The following is a 24854-nucleotide window of genomic DNA, read 5'->3' as shown; positions in this document are numbered from 1 at the left end:
CAAGTTATTAATTCTGGAAACAGCCAAGGAAGGACACTGCTACACCTCTATGCGCCTTGTCACTACTGTAGAAAGAGGGCGATGTGTGCCAAATGCATGGATAATTTCCTTGACATTTCTTCTCTGAAAGAAACGGGTCTGAATTTAGATATGTGAAAGGTGTGGCCCTTAGAAAAGCTACCGCACTCACGGGCTGCTGGTCGACAGCACTGAGGCCCAGCACATGAGGCAGCTCGCAAAACACGGTGCAACTACTTGAGCAGTTGGGCCTCGCCACCCGGCTGCTCTAAGAGACCTAACAATGCTGGTGTGTGGGGCCGAGTGACAAACTTTCTCGAGGAGGTCACCCCATAAGCAAGCTGTAAATCTTTTTTTACCTGGTCACTATATTGTACATACGTAAATGGTTTTCCTTTACTCCCCCTTTTCCTCCTCCAGTGCTGACCGCTGTTCAGGTGTCAGCAGATTATGCTAGACAGTTACTGCAGTCAGTAAAAGCTTTTCCTTCGCTTCTTTTTTCTTTATATATCTATATATATATAAATAAACCAATTACTACTACTACAGTTAAACCTTAATATTACAATCTTCAGTATGACAGAATTCTCAATATAACGAAGTATTATACTTTTTATAATTTCTTGTTCATAGAACACCATGTACTTAGAATTGCAATATAACAAAGTGTGTTTATACATGATTTTATAATGAAATTTCACTGCTACTGCAAAGAAATACTGAGACAACAAATAAAAGCTTTGGTGGATGCAGATGGTCAAATGGTTGAATTAGAAGCGGCCGGTTGGTGCCCATATTCTTTTCTAGCGTGGCCATTGCTGTGCATAGCTGAGTGCATACGCAGCCCGCGTGCCCTCTTTTAGAGATAACCTGCCACTCGTGCAAAGTGTGGGCGTGCCAAGATGGGGTGGCATCATGTGTGCTGTCTTCCCAGGCGTTTAGTACTGGAGGTTGTGTATTCTCGAGTTCTGGAGGCGCATTGAAGCGAGAGGCAGACAAAGCATTCTCTCCCTGCTGCCAGTGCTTTTCATGATAGCATCGTTCCACTGCAGGTGACTCTAGATCATCCACGAGGGCGGAGTGGATGCAAAAGCACGGCTGGCTTCTCTTTGTACTGCCGATATGAACATATCGTCGACATCGCACAAAACCGTATCTTTCGTCGTCAACTCTCAAATTCAACAGAATGAGCTTTGTTGTCTTATTCAAATTGGCTTTTTGTGATCGCTCGATAATAAAAAAAAATGTTTGCAGCCCCTTATGTGTAAGAAAAATCCATCGGTGACTACACTTATTTGAGTAAAAGGTCAAATTTCCATGTAACGAAGCAAATTGGCAATTTTACTGACTTTGATGTAACCAGGTTTAAGTGTGCTACTTACAGAAGAAAGTACAGTACTTCAGTGTAAAAAATTTTCAGTCTAATGAAGCAGAGTGCCGATTTTTACAACTTTGTTAAATGGATGCTTAACTGTACCACCCACTGAAATTAGGAGCAGTAAGTTAGAAAAATAGCGCAGTTTGATGGCAAGGAAGAAAATATGTTCTGGTGCAACTAAAAAGGGAGTCGGGAAATGAGCGTTATCCTGGATTACTGGTATTCTTTGAAAAAATGAACAGCCCTGAAATTCACTCGGAAGCTTAGTTGCGAATTTTTCATTCTCTTAAAGTCTTACTGTGCATAGGCTGAGCCATGAGCTTGTCTGCTGCATAATGTATTTGTTAGCACTGCCAATGAAATGTACGTTGGAGGATAAATGTTGAAATGGAAACGAAGTAGGTGATGTGCAAGGTGGTAGTCAATTTTATTATGGCACTTGGTCCTTGTGAGACAGATCTTGGCAATGATGAGGAGTGGAGAAGAGTTCAGTGAAGGTGACAAAACATGTTCATGGTGGCCCTAAACTGTTCCATTGCAATGAGAAAGGAGAGAAATCGTGATGGCAAGCTGAACTGAAGTGCTATAGCAATTTGATGAAAGTTGATGCAGTAAAGAAGCATTTGACGCTTCCTTCCACATTGGGTACAGTATTGACTGAAACGGAAAAAAAAAATTATCGTCCACCTGAGAGTAGCAGGAAGTTACAAAGGAAACCCATGTGGGTTTCTCCGAGGGAGAGCTTTGCAGCTAAAGAAAAATTTGTCCTGGTCTGGGTATGAAACCTGGGACCAACGCATTTCCAGAGCAGTTGCTATACCAAATGAACTAACCATAAGGTTGGCAAATCATAGAGCGAGGCTGAATTAACCGACAACTCGAAGCACAGGGACACTGAATATGGCAGATCAGTTCTGTGGAAGCTCGCAAGATGGATGAAATTTTTTTTTCCTTTCATAAAACCTCCACCATCTTGCGGGTTTTTGCAGAACTGATTTGTGATATACAGTGTGCTCTGTTCTTTTCTTTGGTGACTTGAGCTCCCTTTTCCACTTCTACAGAGGTTGCTGTTATAGGATGTTTTCTTGCTCGAAACGATATACTGTGCAATGTAGAGTGGTTTCTGTTAAATACAACTGCTTGCCAAGCTTTGGACATGCAGTGTTTAAATGGTGTATCAGGCAAAAAACATTGCTGAAACCAGTCACCCAGGTTGGTGCATGAGTGCTCCAGTCTATTAAGATGCACACAGACTTAACAGAGACTTTGTGGTTTCACGCTAACTATGAAATATGTCAGCATACTGAGGTGACCATGCTATGAATTAAGGTAAAAGTGCGGTGTACTCCCACAGCGACTGATTCCAGGACACAGGCGAGGCATGCGCCTGCGGGCGGTGCGCAAGCCCTTGGTGGTCCAGCGGCCCCTGCTACCCCGTGCCGACAGGCGTCCTGTCACACTGGTCCAGCTGCTGCCCTCGACCCAAGCCACGCTGGCTGCTGTGGTGCAGCCCTTGGCATCAGATCCCCTGCCCCAAGGCAAGGGGATTGTCAAGCTCATCCACCCAGCAGGTAAACGTGCTTTGGCTGTTTGAAAGGTTGTAGAGATTCTTGTAATGTTACCTGGAGATAAACCTGGCATTTGCTGACTGTGCGAGTTTTCTAATGGGCAGCGCACCAATGGGGGAATACCAAGATATGGGTGGTTCAGTTCAGCTTGAAACGTGGCTTGGCCTATAATATAATCATGGCTGCACAAATGAAGCTTTCGTAGAATAAAATCTTTATTTAATTCAGATTTCTAGGGACCGAAGAAAATTTCCTAATTAACTTAATGTCCGAATCATCGAATGGACAAAAACAAAATGCACGGCTTTCACCAACATACCTCCACAAAGTAATCAAGGATGCTTGTCTGCTTTCTCAAAGCAGTCCTCACAGATACTATTTTTCTAAGTCCTTCTAGGTGCTCAGCCGCTCGCATGCTTACTTCAGTGTCCCAACAAAATTCTAATGCAATGAGGGCCTTTGCATCTTCTTTCACAGTGCGATGGGGCTGAGCCTGCTCTTCTCACGTTCAGAATCTTTGCCACTCAGTGTGCTGTCCTTGCCAATTGGCTGTAGCAATGGCATCATCAGTACCGACGTAATCGTCAGGTGTCACTGCATCAGGCAGAACACCTCCAAAATTCTGGCAGTCATCTGCATTGTCATCTGGCAACACTTTGGCCACTGTGTCTAAAACAGTCAGTGATGACGGGCATGAGGATGCTTTTCCACATGTATACAAGAATGTGAAATGTGCTTTGAAGACTCATATTGTAATGTTCGCCGACTTTATTGCACAGGAGTTCCAGCATGCAGCTGGAACTTGTCCTTCCACATTTAAAGATCAAGCGGCAAAAACAGCGTCGAAACGTGTGCGCCGGAACACAGTATGCGAGATACAACACTGCACTATGTTTCTTAACAACTTGCAGAGGCCATGGCGCGCAGCAGTTTGTAGCACTCAGAGAAACACAGGAGCTGAAAATTCCTTCAGTGCAAGGGAGGTGGGGAATGGGTGAGCACGCAGTAACATGATCAAGCACGCACTAGAGAAAGGAGGGGGGCAGGGGACACACACCTATCTGCCCTCTTCCCTACCCTTGCTGTAGCTGTGCATGGCTGTTCATATGCGGGCCATGCGCTGTATCTTGGAAGCAACCTTTGCCAAGTGCAAAAGCCTAGCTGAGATCATTGGTACCTTCATGCACGTTTTGTTCTTGCGCGTCAAGTGTTCGTCTCGTAATCTCAAGTTTCCGAGGCACAGTGTGAAGCGTTCGCTTGCATTGTGACGAGTGTTCTTGGTCACTGAGTGATCTTTGCCTGAGCGCCCGTGACGCCAATAAACTATGAACCTTACTTCATGTATCATACCTGCCAACCCTCCGGATTCGCCCGGGAGAGTTCCGATTTTTTACTGAACTTTCCGATTGTACGATCACTGTCTGATATCTCCCGAAAAGTGGTTTCTGTTCACGCAATAATGGTTTTTGCGAAACCGGCACCGCCGAATCTACAGCCACATCGTAATCGTCAGCATCATGAACAACGGCTGCACTAGCACCATCGGTATCATTGATTAAGCAGCCGACTACGGTGCCTAGTAAGCCGACCAAAGCGCGAGCCAATGTAGCTTTTGCATTTCATGCATGCCTTCCACCATGGTGCATTGTTGCTGCTACGTGTGTGTATGATTAGTGTTGGCTAGGCCGTATTTGCAGTGCACTGTGTAAAGTTAGAATCCTCGTGTGCTTGATGCCATGGCGCTATCAAAGCACAAGAAAAGGTATTTGTAGAAGTTCTTGCGATCTTACACTTCTGAATTCCCGTGCTTTTTGACATCAACAAAAGGAGAACATTTTGCATATTGTACAACGTGTGGATGTGACGTCAGCGTGTCTCACGGTGGCAAAAGGCGACTTGAAACTGCACATTTCCGTGGCGAAGCATCAAAGCTATGTTCACACCACTGAGGAGCAGAACAACATAGTGAACTTTCTCTGCAACAACTGCGACGACAGTGTCATACGTGCGGAGTGCCTGTTTACGGGATTCCTCGTCGAACACAACCTATCCCTTAGTGTCAGCGACCACGTTGGGCCTCTTCTACGGAAAATATTTCGGAAATGCAACGAGGCGAAGCGTTATGGGTGTGGACGCAACATTGAAGAATGCGGAGGTGGCCAACCTGAAATTTATTGCACAGGCATCGCTCTCGAGTCTTCGTTTCTTTATTCAGAGTTTTCCTCAGCTGCACCCCCCCACAGGTTCCAATGAATCTAATGAAGACGCTTTAGATGCTTTCGAAGCTGAGTTTGCCACATTACACGCATAGTCTTCCAGAGGACATTCTGAATCAAGAAAGGTGGGATGTGCAGTGCTCTATAGTTGGAAAAATGAAAAACACTGGTGGAAAATATGTTTCACCAAGTTGCTAAGGTGATGCTGGATTTACTCGGGATACCGCATAGCTACGCAGAGTGTGAGAGTATTTTTAGCACGGCGCAAAAAACTAGGACTGAATCCCGCTCATCGGTGAGTAACACTACCCTCCAACACCTGCTGCTAGTGAAGGGCCGTCAGTCTGGACAATGTTTTGGGCAAAGCTACACCGACAAATTTTTGAAGTGAGCAATGTTTGCTACTGCAAGGTCCCTGAAAGAAAGACTCGTCGAACACTGCCTGAAAGTTTGAACGAAACCACCCCCACCCCCACCCCGGTCACATCGGAAGTTGAAACAGTAAATGCAACACCTACCCAAATTTAGAGCAGAGTAACAGCCAGTAGTAAGACGGTAGTCTCAGTAAAATAAATTTGAAGAAATCCACCTGCAGTATGCGGAAGTGGCACTTAGCAGCTGCTGAATCATGGCTGCCAGATGTGCTCTGATGAATGGAGACTGATAATTCAGGTGCTTTTGCACTGCCAAAAGCATGCGTGGAATCTCGTTCAACACATGTTGATGTAGCTGATGACCATGTCCCAGTCCTATCTCCCGCAGTGCCCGCAGTCAACGTCTACCATGAAGTGTCAGAGAATCGAAGTTTGATGTTGTATCTGCAAAATGCAGAAGGGACGGTTAGCGGGCGCAGTATCACAGCTGCTTGTTTCCCTCTGATAATTGTCCATGTGGTAGTTTTGCATGATGCATTCGAGGTGAAAGTGCACAAGCATGTCAAGATGTTCCACCTATTCCGTTGCAGGGAACCAAGCTTGCATTCAGATGCCCATGTTGTGCATATAATACACTCTATATGTGTATATGTCAGAACACCACAGCAAACTCAGTGAGACCTGTAGTAGAGGGCTTGCGGCTACCAATTTTCTATGCGTGTCCTGCACTCGCATGCTTATCTGTTCTTCACGATGGTGGCAGGAACCCAGACTGTGCACAGGGTTGTTGTCATTACGCAAAAAGGTCTGTAAGTGTTAACTTCATTTCACACACTTGGGATCCAGTCAGCCACACACAAGTTGAGACTCATTATGGAATTTTCCCATCTTTCAGCCGCCACGAGCATTGCAGGGGCTACATTCGACATGCAGCCCGTGCAGGTGCCACTGATCGATGCCAGCAGCGTGGCCATGTCAGTCTCGTCGTCAGGGCATTCCATCACCACCAGCAGCCCTGCTGTCGCGGAGGCCACCAGCACATCCACTGTGCTGGTGGCCTCACAACAAGCTCACACAGTGGCTGTCGTCCAAAGCACGCCACAGGCAACAAACATTGTGGTGGATGAAACGCCTGTCCTTGCTCTGGCAGAAAGCACCGAAGCAGTGCAGGTGAGTTGAATGGGGCCAGTGGTGAAGGAAGTGTGTGGAAATGAAAAGTCAGCTTTCTGTTGAAAATTGAAAGAAGAAAAAGAAAAGAAAAGAAAAAGGAAGTGCTCAAAACGAGGATACGTAGTCGTAAACAGACAAGAATACTGTGTTGTGTCCTGGTTTGTTCTTGACAAACAAGGACTCAATGCTGCACCTTTGCCTCTTTTCAACTTTATGGGGTAAAGGGGGGTGGGTGAGGGGGAGTATACCTAAACAAGGTATATTGCTAAGCGCGCAAGGACTACACACTTAGGTGGAGAGACAGCCACTCTGTAATTGATAGTAGTAAAAGGGTAAGCTCAGCTCTCGTCACACATGGTCAGTCGATGAGCACATCCACAGAAAATGCAGGCAAGCCAGGAGGCACTGAGTCATAAACAGAGAGCGTGTCACCCTTGGGGACGCTCTTTTATATTGTTTTATATCCTTTATATCCTTTTATATCCTTTATATCCCCAGTTTAAATGCGAAATCGTTGTTTTTAACGTGCACATTTAGAAGCAACCACTACACCTTCATCAGCAATCCATTCAGTGACAATGTTATAGAGTAACAGCCACTTTCATTTCTGCACTTCTGCAAAGAGTCAGTAGTGTTCAACCTTGAACATTAATTCTCTTTTCCATGTGCTTCACTTCTTTTATTATAGTAGCCCTAATAGAAGACCGAACCAGAAAAATTTACCTTAACTCTTTTTCTACCTTAGGGAAAATAGGCGTTCTTTGTAGGTTACGCCAGATTTTTTTTTTGTAGGAACTGCTGCACTCAATATTTTATTTAATACATAAACAAAAAGCACTATGAATGCACAATTCATGCATGACAGTTTTATAAACGAGATGTATGTCATAAATAAGATATAAATTACCAGAATGAAGATTGTGGGATAAAATTGAACAAAGTTTGTAAAGACACGCTTGTATCTACAGTAAAACCTCATAAAACCGTACCTGCTTAAACAGTAGTTTCGTTTTAAATGTAGTAAAGTCAAACCCCCACTCTGCAGCCATTGAACATAATGTATTTTGTATCCGCATAAACCATACCAGCTTATTGCGTACGTATCGGCTAACACGTAGTGTTTCCACTTTTTGGCGCGGAAACACGGCTGTGCGTCATCTCCATCGGGCGGCCTGGCAGAACTAGCCTCAGAGATCAGCACAGTGACCTCCTAGCGCCCTGTGTGTTTGCGCGTAAAGCCTCATCAACATCAACATCATTTCGGCGTCGTGCCACAGAGTGTTGTGGCGTCGTGCAAATTTGTATCGTGCCAAAGTTTGGATAAAGAAAGACGCCGGGTGCTCAGCATAGAGGAAAGATTAGACATTGTTCGCGCTATCGAACGTGACATGAAGAAGTCGGCGCTGGCATGCGACAGGGATCTACTGTTGACTACGGTGTGTGGCATTTGGAATGCGAAGAGATGTCGGCTGCGACGTTCGACTTCTTGCCATCGTTGCCTCTGTTGTTGCCGAAGTGTCGACTAGTCACAGTGATGAGGACAACACGGAAAGCAACAGCATGAACGATACAGGCTTGACAGTGGCAGAAACTGCGCATTACGTCAGCCTCATGAATGCAATCGTCGCAACGAGAACAGCACCCGACAATGAAAAGGGGCCCCGCCATATGCAACGCCAATGAGGAATCTGCCATGTGAATGTTTGCCAAGAAGAGAGGGCTGGCTGAAAAGCTGGCTCACAGCTTCAGCAAGTTTGAGGCCGCTGTCATCACTGCTAGGCCGCGGCAGCATCAAACGAAAATAACACGTTTGTCGTGCGAAGTAAATAAATACTGCATGTTTTTCCCCTTTCATCGCACTCTCTCCGAGTTCCGTTTTTGACAGGTAAGCGGGCGATCTCATGCTATTTCAGCTAAGCAGTACTACCGTTTAGTACGTACTTTTTCTGAGCTCTGGCCAACTTACGTTTAACGAGGTTTCACTGTACTAAGAAAAGTATGTAACAAAAATTATGAGATGTACAAAACGTATTACCATCTAATACGCATGTCCTCTGAGTAAATCAAAATTGTTCATTGAAAAGATATTCCACTACAAAAATTTAACTGCAAACACTACAGTTGGGTGTGCTGGGTTATGGCTGCCGATGTTCCGGGCAGGTTTGCGTCGTCATTGCTCTCAGAGTCAGAGTCCGTCGAAAAGGCAGCATCCTCAGACTCGCTGCTGCTCGATCCATAGATAAATCAGCCGCAGATGCAGCAGAATCACTAGATCTGCGATCTTTCAAAGTGCGCGCGTCACTCCCAGAGGTGGCCATTTTTGCTTTCCACTCTGACGATCGCGAAACTTTGGAGTGTGTTAAAAAATTACTGCCTGGTGGGAAAAAAATTTAACTGCTTAGAAAACAAAATATATATAGTCCTCCTCCTTCATGTTCGATGGCGCTATGTGTTCGTTAGCGGCGCAGGTCTTGAAAGCAGCATTTCAAACCGTCGACGGCGGGCGGCCATTTTTGCTTTCTAGTTTGACGATTGTGGAATTTCGGAGCACATTCAAAAATCACCACCTGGCGGGAAAAAATTGAACTACTTAGAAGACAAAAATATACTTCTCCTCCTTCATGTCCAATAGCGCAGTGTGTCCATGAGCAGCATGGAAGGTCTCGAAAGTGGTGTTTCACACTATCAATAGTGGTCTAATGATGCCGAATGGGTGCGGTAGGGAAAGAGTTAAAGGGACACTAAAGGGAAATGCTAAGTCAACGTGGACTGTTAAAATAGCATTCCAGAAACCTTGCAGCGCTTGTTTTGTGCTAAGTAAAGGTTCACTTTACGAGAAAATTGGCCTGTAGGGTCCGCATACTGTCAGCACAACTTAAATTGCCTGCCCCCGAGCGGGAAGTGGGGACATTATATACGCCATTACCGTTCTTTACTGCTGCCAGGGAGTAAAACGGCACCTGACAGATGGCACTACGGTTTTCTATGCAAAATGAAAATGCTCAGCCATGGAGAAACCGAGCCAAGACAGAGCGGTGGAGTCGCCACTGCAGCTGCCCTTAGTCAACTTACATGCACCATTTAGGGATCCCACGACACCATGTCAATGTAGAATTCTCTGCTACTTGCAGTTTGTATGAGTTTTTATGAGTCAGAAAAACCAGCACAGCACTAGTCGATGAAGGCAATGAATGGAAAAAACGAAACCTTTCGACTGCACGCATCCTTATCAAGGGTAGCGTCAGTGAGTTCTTTCTTCAAAAGATGAAATAGAACTGGACAACTAGCATTTTCTTTCCTCTTATAATGGAATACAATGGTCTTTTTATTACGAGTGGTTGAGTACTAGTGACAGAATTCTAATGAGGAGTGCCTTCGTCATCAGGCTAGTGCATGAATGTCCCGGCGGGATTCTGTTATCAAGTCCTGCGTTTGCCTTAATTTCTTAATTACTAAAGCTCTTCTCAATAATATTGATGCTTTAGACATTCTCGAGCACTGATCTATCGCTTGACTTAATATTTGCCTTTGGTGTCCCTTTAGAACAGCTTAGCAGCTTGGCCCTGATACACCACCTTGATGGCACCTTTCATGGTGCCTTTAACAGCCATTGTAAATTGCGCAGTGGTATTACCACATGTTTATTCTCTTCCTATCTTGTACTGTTACTGGACAAGTCACTACACTGCTAACTTATAATGGTGTTTGACTGCATACACTGACTGAAGCCAATGTTTCAGTCATTTAGGTTAACACCTGCCATATGTTGCAAGTTTTGTGGAAAACCTGTCATTTCCGTTTCGCTGTGTTTAGACCCTTGCTGCAGATACATTGGACGTTGCAGCTGCTACTGCTGCTGCAGCTGCTTCACCTGTCAGAGTCCAGCCCCTTTCACCACCAAACATTTCATCTCTACTTGACATTTCCTTACCTGAAAGTGAGTATGTCTAGTATGATTGACTTGTGTTGACACATTCAATGTTGAAACAGTGCTGACACCAAAGTTCTAGGTCTTCTTTTTTTTCTTTTAACAATGGAAGTGTCTTTTCTTTTCATAGGATGCAGTGATAAATTGTGAAACTTGTGCTCTGAAGTTTCTTTTACATTCAAGCTTCTTTACATTCTTTACATTCAAGACTGGTTTTGATTATGCAGCCTTAAAGAACAGATACATCTTTCTCTACATATTTTACTGCCCTTTAAACTGCAGGCTATTTTTGCATCCCATGTGCTCCCTGCAATTTCTTGCACATTATTGGATTTCTACTTGTGCCCTATGTAGTACAGTCAAATGTTGATATGACGAATCACATGGGACTACCGAAAATCGTTCGTTATTCTGAAAGTTCATTATAGTGGAAGCCACAAAATGAACCATTCCACCCTTCAACCCATCAGTTCATAAGCTGTCACCATGCAAAGCAGATGCTGACAAAAATACTGAAAAAGAGAAGCTCCATGTCACCTCCAAAGTATAGCGCTTCTTGTTTGTTTGTTTTCACATTCCTTGCCATGGACACCGCAACTTTCTCACTCGAAGCTGACACCTTAACTGTTCCAAAGAACAAATGCACGTAAACAACACTGTCCAGAAAGTGCAAAGTGCGACCATATGGCATCCTCGCGAGTACGGAGGTTACATGTTTTCGTGCGCCTAGCTAGTATGACCACAGAGAGAAGTGTACAAGAAAGAGGCATGCGCAGAATGAAGAGCGAAAGAAGAAAGATCTGCATCTCCCTTCTAGGCAAACTTGCCTGGGCTCTCAAAACCTGATACGTCGTCACCCCCGCGATAGATAAATTATCTCCCGCATTTTTTTTTTGTATTTATTGAGCGCCATCTCAGGCTTTCTGAACCCTTGTGTGGTGGCATCCGCTTTCCGCGCCTTGTCGTCTGCTAGCCTACTATTTCGCCTGCCCTGAAGAATGCACGGAAATTTAAGAATCCTCAGATTTCAGAATATTAGTTCGTAGTACTGAGGCATTGTTAACATGACATGAAAACTGAATAACAATTGTTATTCTTAAAAGTTCGGTATTATGAAGTTCATAGTACTGAAATATTTTTGCATTGAAACCATAAGAAGACAGCAGGGGATTTCTGAAAAGTTTGTTAATCTGAAAAGTTTGGTAATGTGGTGTTCGTAGTAACGAGGTTTCACTGTAGTACCACTGTCACATGAGCAAATTAGACATCAAGGGAGTGTACTTTGCCATTAGTGACAAGCACAGCGTGTCACACAAGAAGGTTGAGTGACACTTGCTGTGGAATGTACTTGCCAGCAAGCATTCAGTGAGTTTTCTTCACTGCATCAAAGTGTCTAGCCTTGATAGCAATGCTTAAGAAATAAATAAAATAATGTTTAATGCACATTCAGTACAAACATTAACACATTTTTTAAAAATTATTTCAGATGTTATAACGTCTGCTGTGTCAGCAATGGAAATTGTTGTTTTCCTGTGCTTGCCATGAATGCGACGCTGTCTTGTCATGACTTGTGACGAGTGATCATGTTACTGCTGTTGCAACGAATTACTTTATGTACAGTGAAATTCACACTAACTACTAATTGTTTAAATGTTGCACATCTCTCCTGACCTCAAACTTGTCACACAGCACAATGAATGTACAAAACGCTAGGGGCGTGCAAATGCCATATATAGTAATTTCAAATCGAACATTGAAGCGAATCAAGAAAAAGAATGTCGAATGTTGAATCGAATACCAGAAGATGTTTAACAAAATTTAATGCTTACAAATTTTGAGCAGAAAATTACGGTGCTGCATGTGCCTGGGATTCTCCTAGCATTGCATAGCAAGAATGCAGCAAGCTATCAGTAACTTAGATACATATAAATATGCACAGTATAAGCACAGTACAGTCTACTATTATTAAAGGGAACAGAAAATTAGTATGCCAGCACTGATTACAGCTGTAAAAATATTTCTTTTTTACGAATAAATTTATGTTAAATAGGTCGAAGTGCTTTTCTTTCCTCTGCAACTAAAGAATTAGTGACATTCTGTTGTACTGAATACCAATGAAGTTCTCGGTTTGATAGTGAACCAGTGCTTTGCGGCAATCTTTTATTTATTGCATAGAAAGCTTTGCTTTCCAGTTTTTTTTCCAAGTGACAGAAAGGCTATCCCAACTTTACGGCAGGTGGGTTATCACAAAGCCAATCTGGGCATCAGGTGAAAGGACTGCACATCACATCACTCGATCACCGCTCCGTGCGTAGCCAGCAACGACAGTAAAGAACAGGCACTGTCTGGCCCATTTCACTCTCACAGGTTTGGCATGATTTGCCACCTGTGAAACATAAAAAGTCTGGGGGGTCACAGAAAGTTTGCGCAATGCACCTCCTCCACTTGTTCATCCACCTTCCACGTAAATGCATGCAACCGGGTATGACACTTTCGCACCCATCATGTAAGTCTAAACAAAGCTAGCCAGTTAATGTGTCTAACGAATGTTGTTGGAAACGAGAGGCCGCCGTAGGATGTGTCACAAAGATGGCAGCCGTGAACAACTTTGTTGCCATCTTGTGCACTCACTTTCATTTGCGAGGTGGTTCATTACCTTTCTGAGTGTCACGCGGCTGCTGCGAATAGATCTGCATCGATTCGGCACCAAACAGTAACATTAGTTGCCCACGCTCAATGAAGCAGCGCTTAAGGCCTAATTGCCTTGGGAGTGTTGCCGTGACAAAAATTCACCGCTGTAATGGGCCATAAGTCATCGCGGATTGTTTACCGCTAATATGTTCGTACACGTGGTTCATCAGTGATCAGTCCTGAGATCAGGCTTGTGGGTCAGATTGACGGCTGTTGAAGTGTCATGAAGTTTGTTGCTGCCTGTCCAACACAATCTGCATGTCTATTGGCAGCTAAACAGCCCTATCTTCGAACTTCATGAAATACTTGCTACTTTTATTGCCATTCTCTCTGTGCATGCCGCATTATCATTTTGATCAGTCCTGTCAACCTGGACTAAACTTGTTCCAACAAAGGTGGCCCCGGCCGACACGGCGCTGTTCTGCGAACTGCAGCGTTCGGACGCAGTGTGTGCAATCCCCGCATTGGGCCAACACCGAGGAGTGCTAACAGTGACAAAATCTGCTACTGTGTCAGCCGGGGCGGCCTGTCCGCAGCACATTTGGCACTCCTTTTGCTCCGAAAACGAAGTGAAAAGCTCGCTTGCATGCCATCGAGCACGAGGGGCTCTGTGGCAAATGTGTCATATAGCACTGTGCGGGTCTCCACATCAAATATATATCTAATATCCAAAAAATCGAATAGTAGAGATTCGATTCACAAATTGAATTATTCGATTTGGTGATATTCAAATATTTGCACATCTCTACAAAACACCCGTGAATTAAACCGTAACAGTCTATGCTGTAGTATGGGAAAAGACAAACAACTTTTGTGTACATAGAACATATAAAAATACGGCATTTGAAAAAGAGAGAGAAAACACACTTTTAAATGTGTATCTTGTTTACCCGGGTTCGACAGGTCTTCCATCAGAAGGCACGGCTGCACAGATCTTGGATGATGCTGCCACTCTACCAAACTTGGGCGCTACACTCTCGGGTAAGTTAGTGAGATCTTTATGAACTAGAGATAAAAGGCAGCCTCACTTTGTAATGAAGCACGTGCACAGATTGTTATTGTAGTGACTGTGTTGCATCCTCGATGGGAGATGTTGTTGCATGAGTGAATGTAAATAAAGGTAGATTCACACATTGTACTGAACTTAAAGGGACATTAAGGGAAAAGTACTGAGCTAAGTTAGATAGATAGAATATTCGTCTAGAAGTCTATCACCATTTCTTGTGTGTCAATAGGTGACTTTCTTGTGTAGAAAATTGCCATCAGAGATCCCTCTGCTGCTTCTCAATTTGAAATGCCTGCGCCAAAAAGGATGAGTTGACGTGATTCCCATGTGACCTCCCTCTCTGCCGCTCTCTGTAAATCAGCCGTTGTTGAAATCACATGTTTCGGAATAGATGGCACCACTTCAATTTTTCATTTTTGTCATTTTCTTGCTTACAAAAGCTCTGTCCTTGCTACAAATGACAAATTTGTTGTTACAGAAACCTTATCGTTCAATCTAATCATACCAACTGTGAGGGTGCCATTAAAAACAACTTGCCACATGATAGCCATACACTTTCTTTTTGGCAAAGCATCGCTCATAGCATTGCTAAGGGCAATTTTGCTCTTATGCAGGCACTCTTTAGTGATGACACTTGGAGGAATCTGGTTAATGGCCATTGCGTTGCTCAGGCCTTTATAACGAACACAAGGGGTGAGGATTTGAAAAAGATGAAGGAAAGGGCAGGTGGGCTTTTTAGCGAAAATCAAGGGCACGAGAATAATATTTTGCTGAAGGGCTCATGGAAACATTGTTTAGCAGCCATGCAGGCTTATTTACCATTTTCACTAAGTACAGTTCAGATGACTTGCGATGTAACCGCTTATAGTGCAGGGCCGGTTGCAAGGCAGTCTTTTCCGACTCCAGTTTACCCTCTCGTAGAATTCCATGTATACGCATGCCGTTTATACTGCAGCCGTGCAAGACAAAATACCGGTTATAGTTTGATTTTTGTGAGAAAATTCGGCAGACAAGTGCAGTAGCAAGCATGCTTCACAGTGAGGTGCGCTGACCGATGGGAGGAGAGAGCAACAAAGGCAATGCAGAGGAGGAAGAGGAGACGCGAAGCAAACGAAGAAGGAACACGGGGGAAAACCTCCAAGGAGTTAAAAGCAGTGGAATTAAGGGGATTTTCACTCTCTACAATTGAACGGGAATGGAATGGAGGGGTCCACTCTACAATTCTGATCTACATTTGAGCTTTCTTCGTTGCTACCAGTACGTACACAGCTACGCATGACCGCTTGGTCTGTTTGTTTCACACGTATGTAGCCTTTGAAGAAAGTTGTTTTATTTATAATGCGGTTTCACTCATAGTGAAGATATTCACGGCTCTGGCGTCTTAGGTTATAAGTGGTCCACACTGTATCGCAGATTCCCTTTGCATATGTACAGGATGATTAAAAAATAGCACAAGTAAAAATGTAGACTCCAGCAAAATGCAGTTCTTGCATGAATGCACAGAAAGAAATCATGGGATCTTTTTACCAAGAAAAAAAAAACTTATAGCCAGAGTAGTCACTTTTGTCACTGACAAGTGTTGCACAATTATGTCTGTACTTTGTACAGCTGCTGCTGCTCATGATGATCTGTAGCTATGCCCTTGACATTGGGCAGGCAAACTGGGATTGTCCTAGTGCCACCGCAGAGTGTCAAATGCAACTACTCTGCTTAAGATTCTTTTGTTACAAAGAAAAAATTATGCAGATTTCCATGCACTGTGGGAATTGACGTTATGCGATGTTTGCTGGTAGCTGCTATCCAGCATTGTTAGAAGTTTTGCAGAATGTTACCAAACCGACTAACATGTTGGTGTAAGACAAGTGTGTAAGCAATTATGTAAGCAATTGTGTGTAATGATAGAGCAAGGACACAGTAATGCTGAATTTCTAGTACTTCTGTAGAAATGTTACAACCTGTTTCTTTATGACCTAAAACCTATCCCAAAGGCGATATAATATCACACAGCGTCTGGCTGCAACAGTTAATGGAACAGTTAATACTGGCTGCAACAGTTAATGGATTGGGGAATGTGGGCCAATCCTGAAGTCAGTTATGTGTAACATAGCTCCTCAAAGCGCTAGCTGCCATGAGAGTACAATGCACACAAGAAACGGTGGTCAAGTAGCATATTATTTGCATGTTCCATTGCTGTGTTTGTGGCCTAATGGAAACTAGAGCACATTTTTAGTATGTGAAGTGGCACATGCACCAGTAGTCTCCAAGAGCTAGTTGATGTTGGCACCAGAAAAGCACGTGTGTGTCTGTGGCCTGATTGGTAGAGCATCAGACTGTTGCACTGGGCGACCCTAATTTGGCCCCACCATTACACAGATAACTTTATGTTTATTGAAGTGGCCCGAAACATGGAGAGGCAGTAACCTGCCAAAAGTTGCCTGGCATGCAGCAAAGAATTCTTCTCTGAAGCCCCATCTTATTCGGTAGATTTATTATTTGTGAATTATTGACAGCAAACTATGCTTAAGCGCTTTTGTCAGTGTTTAAGTATGTTGTTAGCATGGCGGTTGTGCTCTGCAGGTGCAGCTGCTTTGGAACAGCAGACGTGTCCTCTGCTGTGCTACCACTTTGAGCATGCTGCTGCAATCACTAAAGGGCGTGGGTGCTTTGTCATGCTGTATAGTGCCGATAGTAACATAACATACAAAAGCAGATGTCCCTTGTCTCATTTATGTTGCAGGTCTCTCAGCCCTCGACACAGACGGTCCTGCAATTGAGGCTAGCAATCCTCTGCCAAGCTTTACTGCTGTCTCAGACTCAAATCTTGCCTGTAAGTCCTAGCTTGTGTGCCCAATGCGATGGCTTAGTGACTGTGACACTGTTCTGCTGAGAAAGAGGTTGTGGGTTCGATTCTTTAGATTTCGGCCACACCTAAAATCCGAGGCAGTAAAAGTTAATCTAAAGTGCCCCACTGCAGCGTTTTTGATAGCACGAGTGTTTCCTGGTTCTTATGTTAAAGCCAAACAATCAATCGAGCGTTACATGTGACTAAAACTGTGCTTTGGAAATGCACTGAGGCTAGATCAGCCCAATTCACAATCGAGTGAGCTGCATGACGAGGGTAAATAGGTTATATTTATTGACGTGTCTCTTGATACAAGACAGCCTGAAAAACATTGGAGTCAGAGCAAGCACACTGAAGGCAGCTTGCTATGGTGGAACCTCATTAAGTTGTTTGAGGGTCATATTTTTAGTAGCAATAGGAGTGTCAAAGTGGAAAAAAATGTATGTGTGTGAATTGTGGGAAGCCAGTCACATGGTAGAGGTAGAGAGGGGACGGGAAAGCTTACAAGAGTGTGTTTGTGTGTATATATACAAAGTGTCCCACGTAACTTGTGTTCAAAATTGAAAAATATGCCAGTGCCACGTGGCTGGACAGAACCAAGGTAATGTTGTTTGCCATTGCTTGGAGCAAGTCACACTGTTTTCTGTATTTTGCCTAATTGCATAACTGGTTATAAATAATTAATTAGCTTCTCAACTATTATAATGAGAACAAGATTGTCAATAGGAAAATTGTAGGCCATCATGAAAAATTCCCGATCCATCTCTCTGTTGCTCTACATTTTTCACACCCCTGAAAAAAACGAAAAAAAGCGTAATAGCACACAAAAAGTGCCGTACAAATAATCATGCTTCATTAATTTTCGGCACTTTTCCAATTTTCAAAATTCAATAAGTACAGTTGCTGATATATTTTACAGCAACTTACACAGAAGGCACTGAAAAATTTTCTGTATTATCAGGAAATCAGGCAAAAGTAAATTTGAATGAGAAAAATCATTTTGTTGAATTTGAGAGTCGGCAACGAAAGATGCAGTTTCATGCTACATCAACAATATCTTCAATGTGTAGCAAAGCCAGCCATGCTTTCGCATTCACTCTGCCCCTGAAGCTCATAGTGTTGTCTGCACTGGGACTGCATTGTCATGAAAAGCGTTGGCAGTGGGTAGTGGATGCTTCGTCTGCCTCGCGCTTCGACGTGTCTCCGAAACTCGAGATTATTCAACCTCCTGCACTAAACATGCGGGAAGACAGCACATGATGTCCCACCATATCAGCTTACCCAGTCTTTGCACATGTGACAAGGTTACCGTTAAAATGGCGCACAGGCTGTCTGTGCTCCGTTTTGGCAGTCGCACTGCACAACTTGAGAAGTGCGCTCGCTAGCAGCCTCATGTAATTGAACTATTTGACCAACTTCATCCATGGAAGTTTCCATTTATTGTCTCACTACACCTTCGCGGTGTCAGTGAAATCTCATTATATTGAAATCGTGTATAAACCCACTTCGTTATATTGAGGTTCAAAATACCTGTTGATCTGTGGACAAGAAGTCATAAAGAGTTAAATACTTTGTTATAACGAGAATTGCATTATATTGAAGCTTGTTATACTGAGGTTTAGCTGCATTTTTTTTGGTGAAGCCACCACCATGCCTCTGTGCATTTCCAATGCTGCATAGGCATCACTGCACTGACACTGACATTGGAATCACTGGTAGACCGGTCTCTCCACTTCCCAAAAAAAGGTGGAAGATCTGTTGTGGCACAACATGGCACTAGCCTCATAGCGAGTCAAGGGCTGCAGTTAGCTTCTACGTGACAAAAAGTGATCGTGGTAGGCATTAACTGGTAGGCATACGACGAGCCACTATGGCTTAAGCAGTCAGCCAGTACGTTAGGCTCTATGAAGACTGGGTTGGGGGACTCTTCACAACTATGTTTTCCATTCTGCGTTAAGTGGCCATAGATCTTATGGTCCAAAATTGTTCACTATGAACCGAATAGCTCAGCAACATGTACTACAGTCGAACCTCGATATAACGAACATGGGTATAACGCATTTTTGAATAGTAAATAAAAAATCGCCTTACTGCTATAACCATGTAACAAATATTTGTTTTTAACAATTATCGGATAAAATGAAGCTATTTTTGTGTCAGGTGCAACTTTGTTATAACAAGGTTTGACTGTACTATGTGTTAAGTGTTAGTATACTTTAAGGGGGTATTACTCAATTTAATTGCTTATAGTCCAAGATTGTATACTCTGCATCCCTAAAGTGACTTGGCTTACTAAATCCTAACCTATTTAACAGGGAGAGGCGGGCTAGTTGGTGGTCCTTATTGGAATGCATCATGTAACTACGCAAACGACAACAAACGAGGAAAGAAACACACAGGACAGGCCGTGGACATTCGCCGCCTGTCCTGTGTGTTTCTTTCCTCGTCCGTTGTCGTTTGTGTGGTTACATGATGCATTCCAATAAATCCTAGCCTAGCCTGGCCTTGACTAGCCTGAAGGAGTTAACGTTAATGCGCTCATAATAAACTTAGCAATTAAAGTTGTGCAGTACTTGATGCTTTGGCCTAGTTGCAGATTTGTATTTGCTGCACTCGGGCGCACGACCTTTATTACTAACGTCAAGCATAATAACTAGGCTTTTCTTACAGTACTAATTTGTTAAACGAAGTTCAAGTCTGCTTGTAGAATAAATGTCAGGTTATTCATTTGACAAGGGCTCTAAGGGAAAAAAAAGTTTGTTTAGATTGTGAATATAACACATCTAAGTAAAACGAACTGCTGCAGTCTGATACGTAATGGAGGGTCTCATTGGATAATCATGACCAGCATGGCATTGACTACAAAGGGCTGTGGCTTTAATGCACTCTGCGTATGTGCTGTATGTTAGTTTTTAAACATTGCACCACGTGTAAGTACATTTCAGATTTGCAGTAACGAGAAACTTCATGGAGGTATAGTCTAGTGCCATATCAATTTTCGTTACCGACAGCTTTTGTAGTATCTATTAGTGACATGGTTTTATATTTGGTGTGTTGGCAGCTTAAGTAAAGCAGCCGTGTTCCAATTTTCAGCTGCCTTCAAGCTGGCCTGCGAAGAAGCGTCTGTCACTCCTGTAGAGAAAACTGCCATCACCGACAAGACAGACGGCTTGACAACACCACCCATGAGTCCATTCAAGCTTGTTCATTCAGCTCCGGATTCCAATTGGCTGAATGGAGAGGTAGTGGGGAATTTCATGCGATGCTTTCTCCTTTTTGATTAACTTGCTTATTTATGAATGCAGCATTGGAGGGTGGATACACTTGTCATAAAACAATAAAAAACAACCTTAAGGAATGTTTTACTGCATTAAGCAACAATATACTTAGGTTCAGACTGAACAATAACAATGAGTCCTCGCGTTACAGTGTTGTTAGCTGTTAGAAATGATACTGCTAAACAATTGTTCTTGGAAAAAAAAATGAATATTTAAAGCAACTATTTCTCAAGGTTTATTATGCTGTGTCATTGTTGTGTATAGTGTAATTCATGGAGTATATTACTATTTAAAGCAACTATTTCTCAAGGTTTATTATACTGTGTCATTGTTGTGTATAGTGTAATTCATGGAGTATTACTATGTGTGAAATGTCAATTTTGTATTGACCGTTTATCAACTAGAAAATTTTCAAAATAACAGGCAATTCACTTTTCCTATGGAGGTCACTAATCAACCAGTGCCTACATGAGCTATTAATTAATTTCACAGCTTTCTTTCTGCACTTTATTCAACTTATTAGTGTTCGCCTTGGTGAATTGGCCCTAAATTGTTGTGGTGTGTTTCTACAGTAGATGTAATATAATGCTATAGCCAAGCTGCTAATAAGGAGAAGTGTTTTTAAGGGGCCCTGAAACGCATTTTGAACACTAAGAAAATGTTGCTGATCTGTTAACGAGGCTCCTGTGAACATGTGAACCGAATATTATTGCAATGCATGCTGCAGGGAATTTACAATCTCCTGTCAAAAGCAGCGAAAAATTGCTTGGTCTCGCTTCCGCAATGTCATCATGCAGCATCATCTCAAGCAGCTGGACCCACAACAGCTAATGGCTGATTTCGTGATCGCAAGAACATTCTCAGTATACCATTTATTGCTCACTTGAGTTAAATAAATGAAAAATATAGATATGTTTACGATCTCAAAAAGACTGAAAAAATATTTCATCTTTGCAATGCCGGTCTAAACACGACAGTTGCACTTCGCTGTGTTTGCTGCGCGTGGCATCCAAGATTAAGGGGGGACGTGGCAATTGAAGTGGTCGAAATGGTAAAAATTGTCAAAATTTTCGATTTTCCTATTTATTTTTTTTCGCGATCCTCGGACCTTCTTTTACCTTGTGGTGAAATATTATAACAAAATACGCGGTAGAAATTGAGAAAACAGCACTTTCGTAGAGCGCCGTTATCAAAAATTGCTAAAAAATCGGGCCTCGGAAGGCGCCGTCGCACCGCGGATAGCTCGGCTATCTGATGACGCAGCGCCGCCATCTTGGTATCATCGTAAAGAGGAGAGATCGTAGCTCAAGATAGCCGCAGCGCCGTATTTCTCCACCGGAAAATAATACCAGCAAACGCGAACGAAAGAGAGGTAAAGGCGGCATCGTGATTGGGCGCAGTAGTCACGTGGGGAACACGGAGCGCTCCTATTGGCTGTTGTACATTTGAATTGCCCGTGAAACACACTCGCGCGCATTGGCACTGCAGCGCCTTGCGCGTTCCGTTCATTGTGCTTGAACATCGTAGCAGCCAAACTACCCTAACGCGCGTGTTCCGTGATGAGCCCCAAAGGAGGCAAGTTCCGAACGGCCCACGCGTACGGAAAACGACGAAAGGCGCGGAACAGAAGGCGAAAACTACCCACAGAAGCATCAGTTTGCTTCACTCCTGAGTGTTGAAAGTGCTGTGGCAGATGCAGTTTGCCGTTTCAATGCTGGCTGTGAAAGAGCACTGCAAACAATTACGTCGCAACTGGGATACAGTCCAGGATAGTGTTCACTGCGACGGGCTGCTGAAAAGGATGCACGACGTATCAAAAAGGCAACGAAGGCACATGAAACTACTGTAAAGAAGCGAAAAATTACCTCAAGATGTAAAGAAAATGTGTCCTCACTGCCAAAGGACTACATTCCAGGCGGGTTTTAGCTGCTCAAAGTAAATATTTTGATGTTTCCAGCAAATAAAACTTTGAGCCCTGTTTTCTCAGCTTTCGCTTTTTGTGCAGTTGCTTTCAGTAATCCCAGTGCAATTTCACAATGAATGAAGACAGAATCATTCTGTCTTTTGCACTTTGATCGTGAAACATTGATGAGTGCAATAAAGCTGTCCATTTTCATCTGCACCTCATAAAAAAATTTATAATGAGTTTTTTGCAAAGGTCGTTAGTAAGACAACATGCACAGATAAGTTCAAAAAAGTTTTTGTGCCTATTTCAGCATTTAAAAAATAAACCAATAGCTTTATTGCACATAATGGGCTTTCTTGAACATGCTGGTATGAAAATCGTGACAAACTTAGGTGTAATTAATTAATTAATTTGGGGGATGACCATTAGAGGATGTCAAGGGTTCTAACTCAAGAACTATAATAGATAGCTCAAAACTGATTTCAGTTATGATGTCAGCATAACAAAGCACACCTGCATGCTAAATTTCGTCAATTTATTCCCATAAATAAAAAAAAATTTTTTCATTGCCACGTCCCCCCTTAAAAGCGTAGCGTAGATAAATCGCGCTGCCATGGTATGCTGCCATGAGCCGTCCCGTGTTCAGCCTTTAGGTGCGGCCATCAGGGCATTGCTTCCATGCGCCCCCTTGCTGTCTCCTCTGTGTAGCTTCCAGCACACTAGTGAAAATGAAAGGAGAGAGAAAGCTACAGATCAGTCCAATAACTACATCTAACTTCACTTGTGCTTGAAGGATTCAAAAATTATTTGCTACGGGTGGCGGAAAATGTTCGTTTTTGGGGGAAGGAGAAGAGCAGAGCGGAGCAGACATGCGTCGACTTTCACTATTCTCGTAAGAAATCCACATCAGAGGACCAAAATCTTTGTCGGAAGACCTTCGTGAAGTCATTTGGCACCCCCATGAGAAGTTTGAAGATGGTGAGTGCCTATTATTTTGCACTTTTGAACTTTGAAGTTTTCCGGGGCGGCGCTGCTCGCTCGATTGCTATGATTTCTCGACACTCACTATGGCGCATATCGCTGCATCCTAGCTGTCCGCTTCTACTTTTATTGGAGGGAGTGGAGGTGGAGTTGTTACTACAGCCGCACCCACCTTCGGTGCTATTGTTCAAGCTGCCACCAGACTTTCGTTGCAAGAAACCACAGCCATGGGCTTCCTATGTATTTCGGGAGACAGCCATGCCGACTCTTCCACTATGGACAAGGACCTTTCTCAAAGGGCGCCATCGGAATGTCCTTATTCCAATTGGTCCTTACACCTCAAGCGAAGAACCAAGCAGAAGCGCGCCAGAGGAGATCAAGTACGCCTGGCAGGCAGGGTAATCTTTCCGCCACCCTCCTCCGCCACTACGTTATCGTCTTCAGCATCCTACGAGCTGCAAGTGTCGGGGCATCAAAGAAGCCTTTTAACAGGGAGTGCCAACTCCCCCCCTGCCACGTAGCGACTTCAAAATCATTATCCGACCCAAGAAATGCTCGCAGGTGAAAAGTTTCACCAACAACCACATCTCCAAAGCCATCTCTGCTGCCTGTGAAGGGAAAGTAGAAGATTCGCATTTCCTCGTGCTCTTGACACCCAGTTCCAGAATAATCATTGTTAGTACCCCACATCAGGAGGTTGCTAGAATTGTGTGCAAGATCATGTAGGTTGTGTTGGGCAGTAACCTTCACGAAGTCAACACGGGATGGAGGGTGCCGAGACGTCATTCATGAAATTGACCCGAGAAATTGACCTGAGAAGCTTATGACCCATCCAAGACTGAGAACCCAAGGTGTGGAAATTGTGCAAGCCCGCATGCTGGGAAAGACCAAGGCGGCCGTTGTTCAGGTTCAATTCCGTATCATGGCAGTCACATTCTGACAACATTTGAAGGCAAACGCACTCTTTTACTGAAATGTCAGCACACATTGAAGAAGCATGTGTGGCCGAAATGAAACTGAAGTGCTCTGCCATGGCATCTCTCATAAGCAAACTGTGGCTTTGAAATGCAGAACCTCATCAGTCATCATTGCTATGTAAATGCTCCACCAGAAGGTTAAGTGCAATTATCTGCGCAGAAGTGCCTGGTACAGGGTGAGTGTACACATCACAGGTGGGCGCAGTATATGAGTTGTTGCCTTTACTGTTCCATTCACAACGTCGGCAATGAAGTCCCCATTCTCAAGCTCTCCTATGGTTGTGGCTGCTTCCTCCACTTGTTTACTGTAGACACATCAACGGCTTCTGGAAATGCTGACAACTCGCTCCAAACTTCGCTGAAACCAGTGACGGCTTCATTGCACTCATTCGAACACTTTCCATTGTTGTCACCATCACAGAAAAAATAGCCATTGAACATTGGCTTTTACTGCAAAGCCACAGGACTATGGACAGGCATGACCGATCAATCACCTGGACAAGTATGACTGATCGCAAAAT

General features: G+C 43.6%; 1 protein-coding gene across 1 annotated transcript in view; it reads left to right on the top strand.

Moving 5' to 3' along the window:
- crm (cramped chromatin regulator) overlaps positions 1-24854 on the top strand; it is a 77285-nt gene that overhangs the window by 40778 nt on the left and 11653 nt on the right. The window contains exons 13-18 of the mRNA XM_050183276.3: positions 2751-2967; positions 6450-6724; positions 10538-10661; positions 14247-14324; positions 17087-17176; positions 20285-20433. Coding sequence (XP_050039233.1) covers positions 2751-2967; positions 6450-6724; positions 10538-10661; positions 14247-14324; positions 17087-17176; positions 20285-20433 — 933 coding nt within the window. The remainder of the gene's footprint in view (positions 1-2750; positions 2968-6449; positions 6725-10537; positions 10662-14246; positions 14325-17086; positions 17177-20284; positions 20434-24854) is intronic.

The sequence above is a fragment of the Dermacentor andersoni genome, chromosome 4 (assembly GCF_023375885.2).
Source record: "Dermacentor andersoni chromosome 4, qqDerAnde1_hic_scaffold, whole genome shotgun sequence".
Taxonomy (NCBI): domain Eukaryota; kingdom Metazoa; phylum Arthropoda; class Arachnida; order Ixodida; family Ixodidae; genus Dermacentor; species Dermacentor andersoni.
The sequence above is the reverse complement of the archived record's forward strand: the minus strand, read 5'-3'. Positions and strand labels throughout refer to the sequence as shown.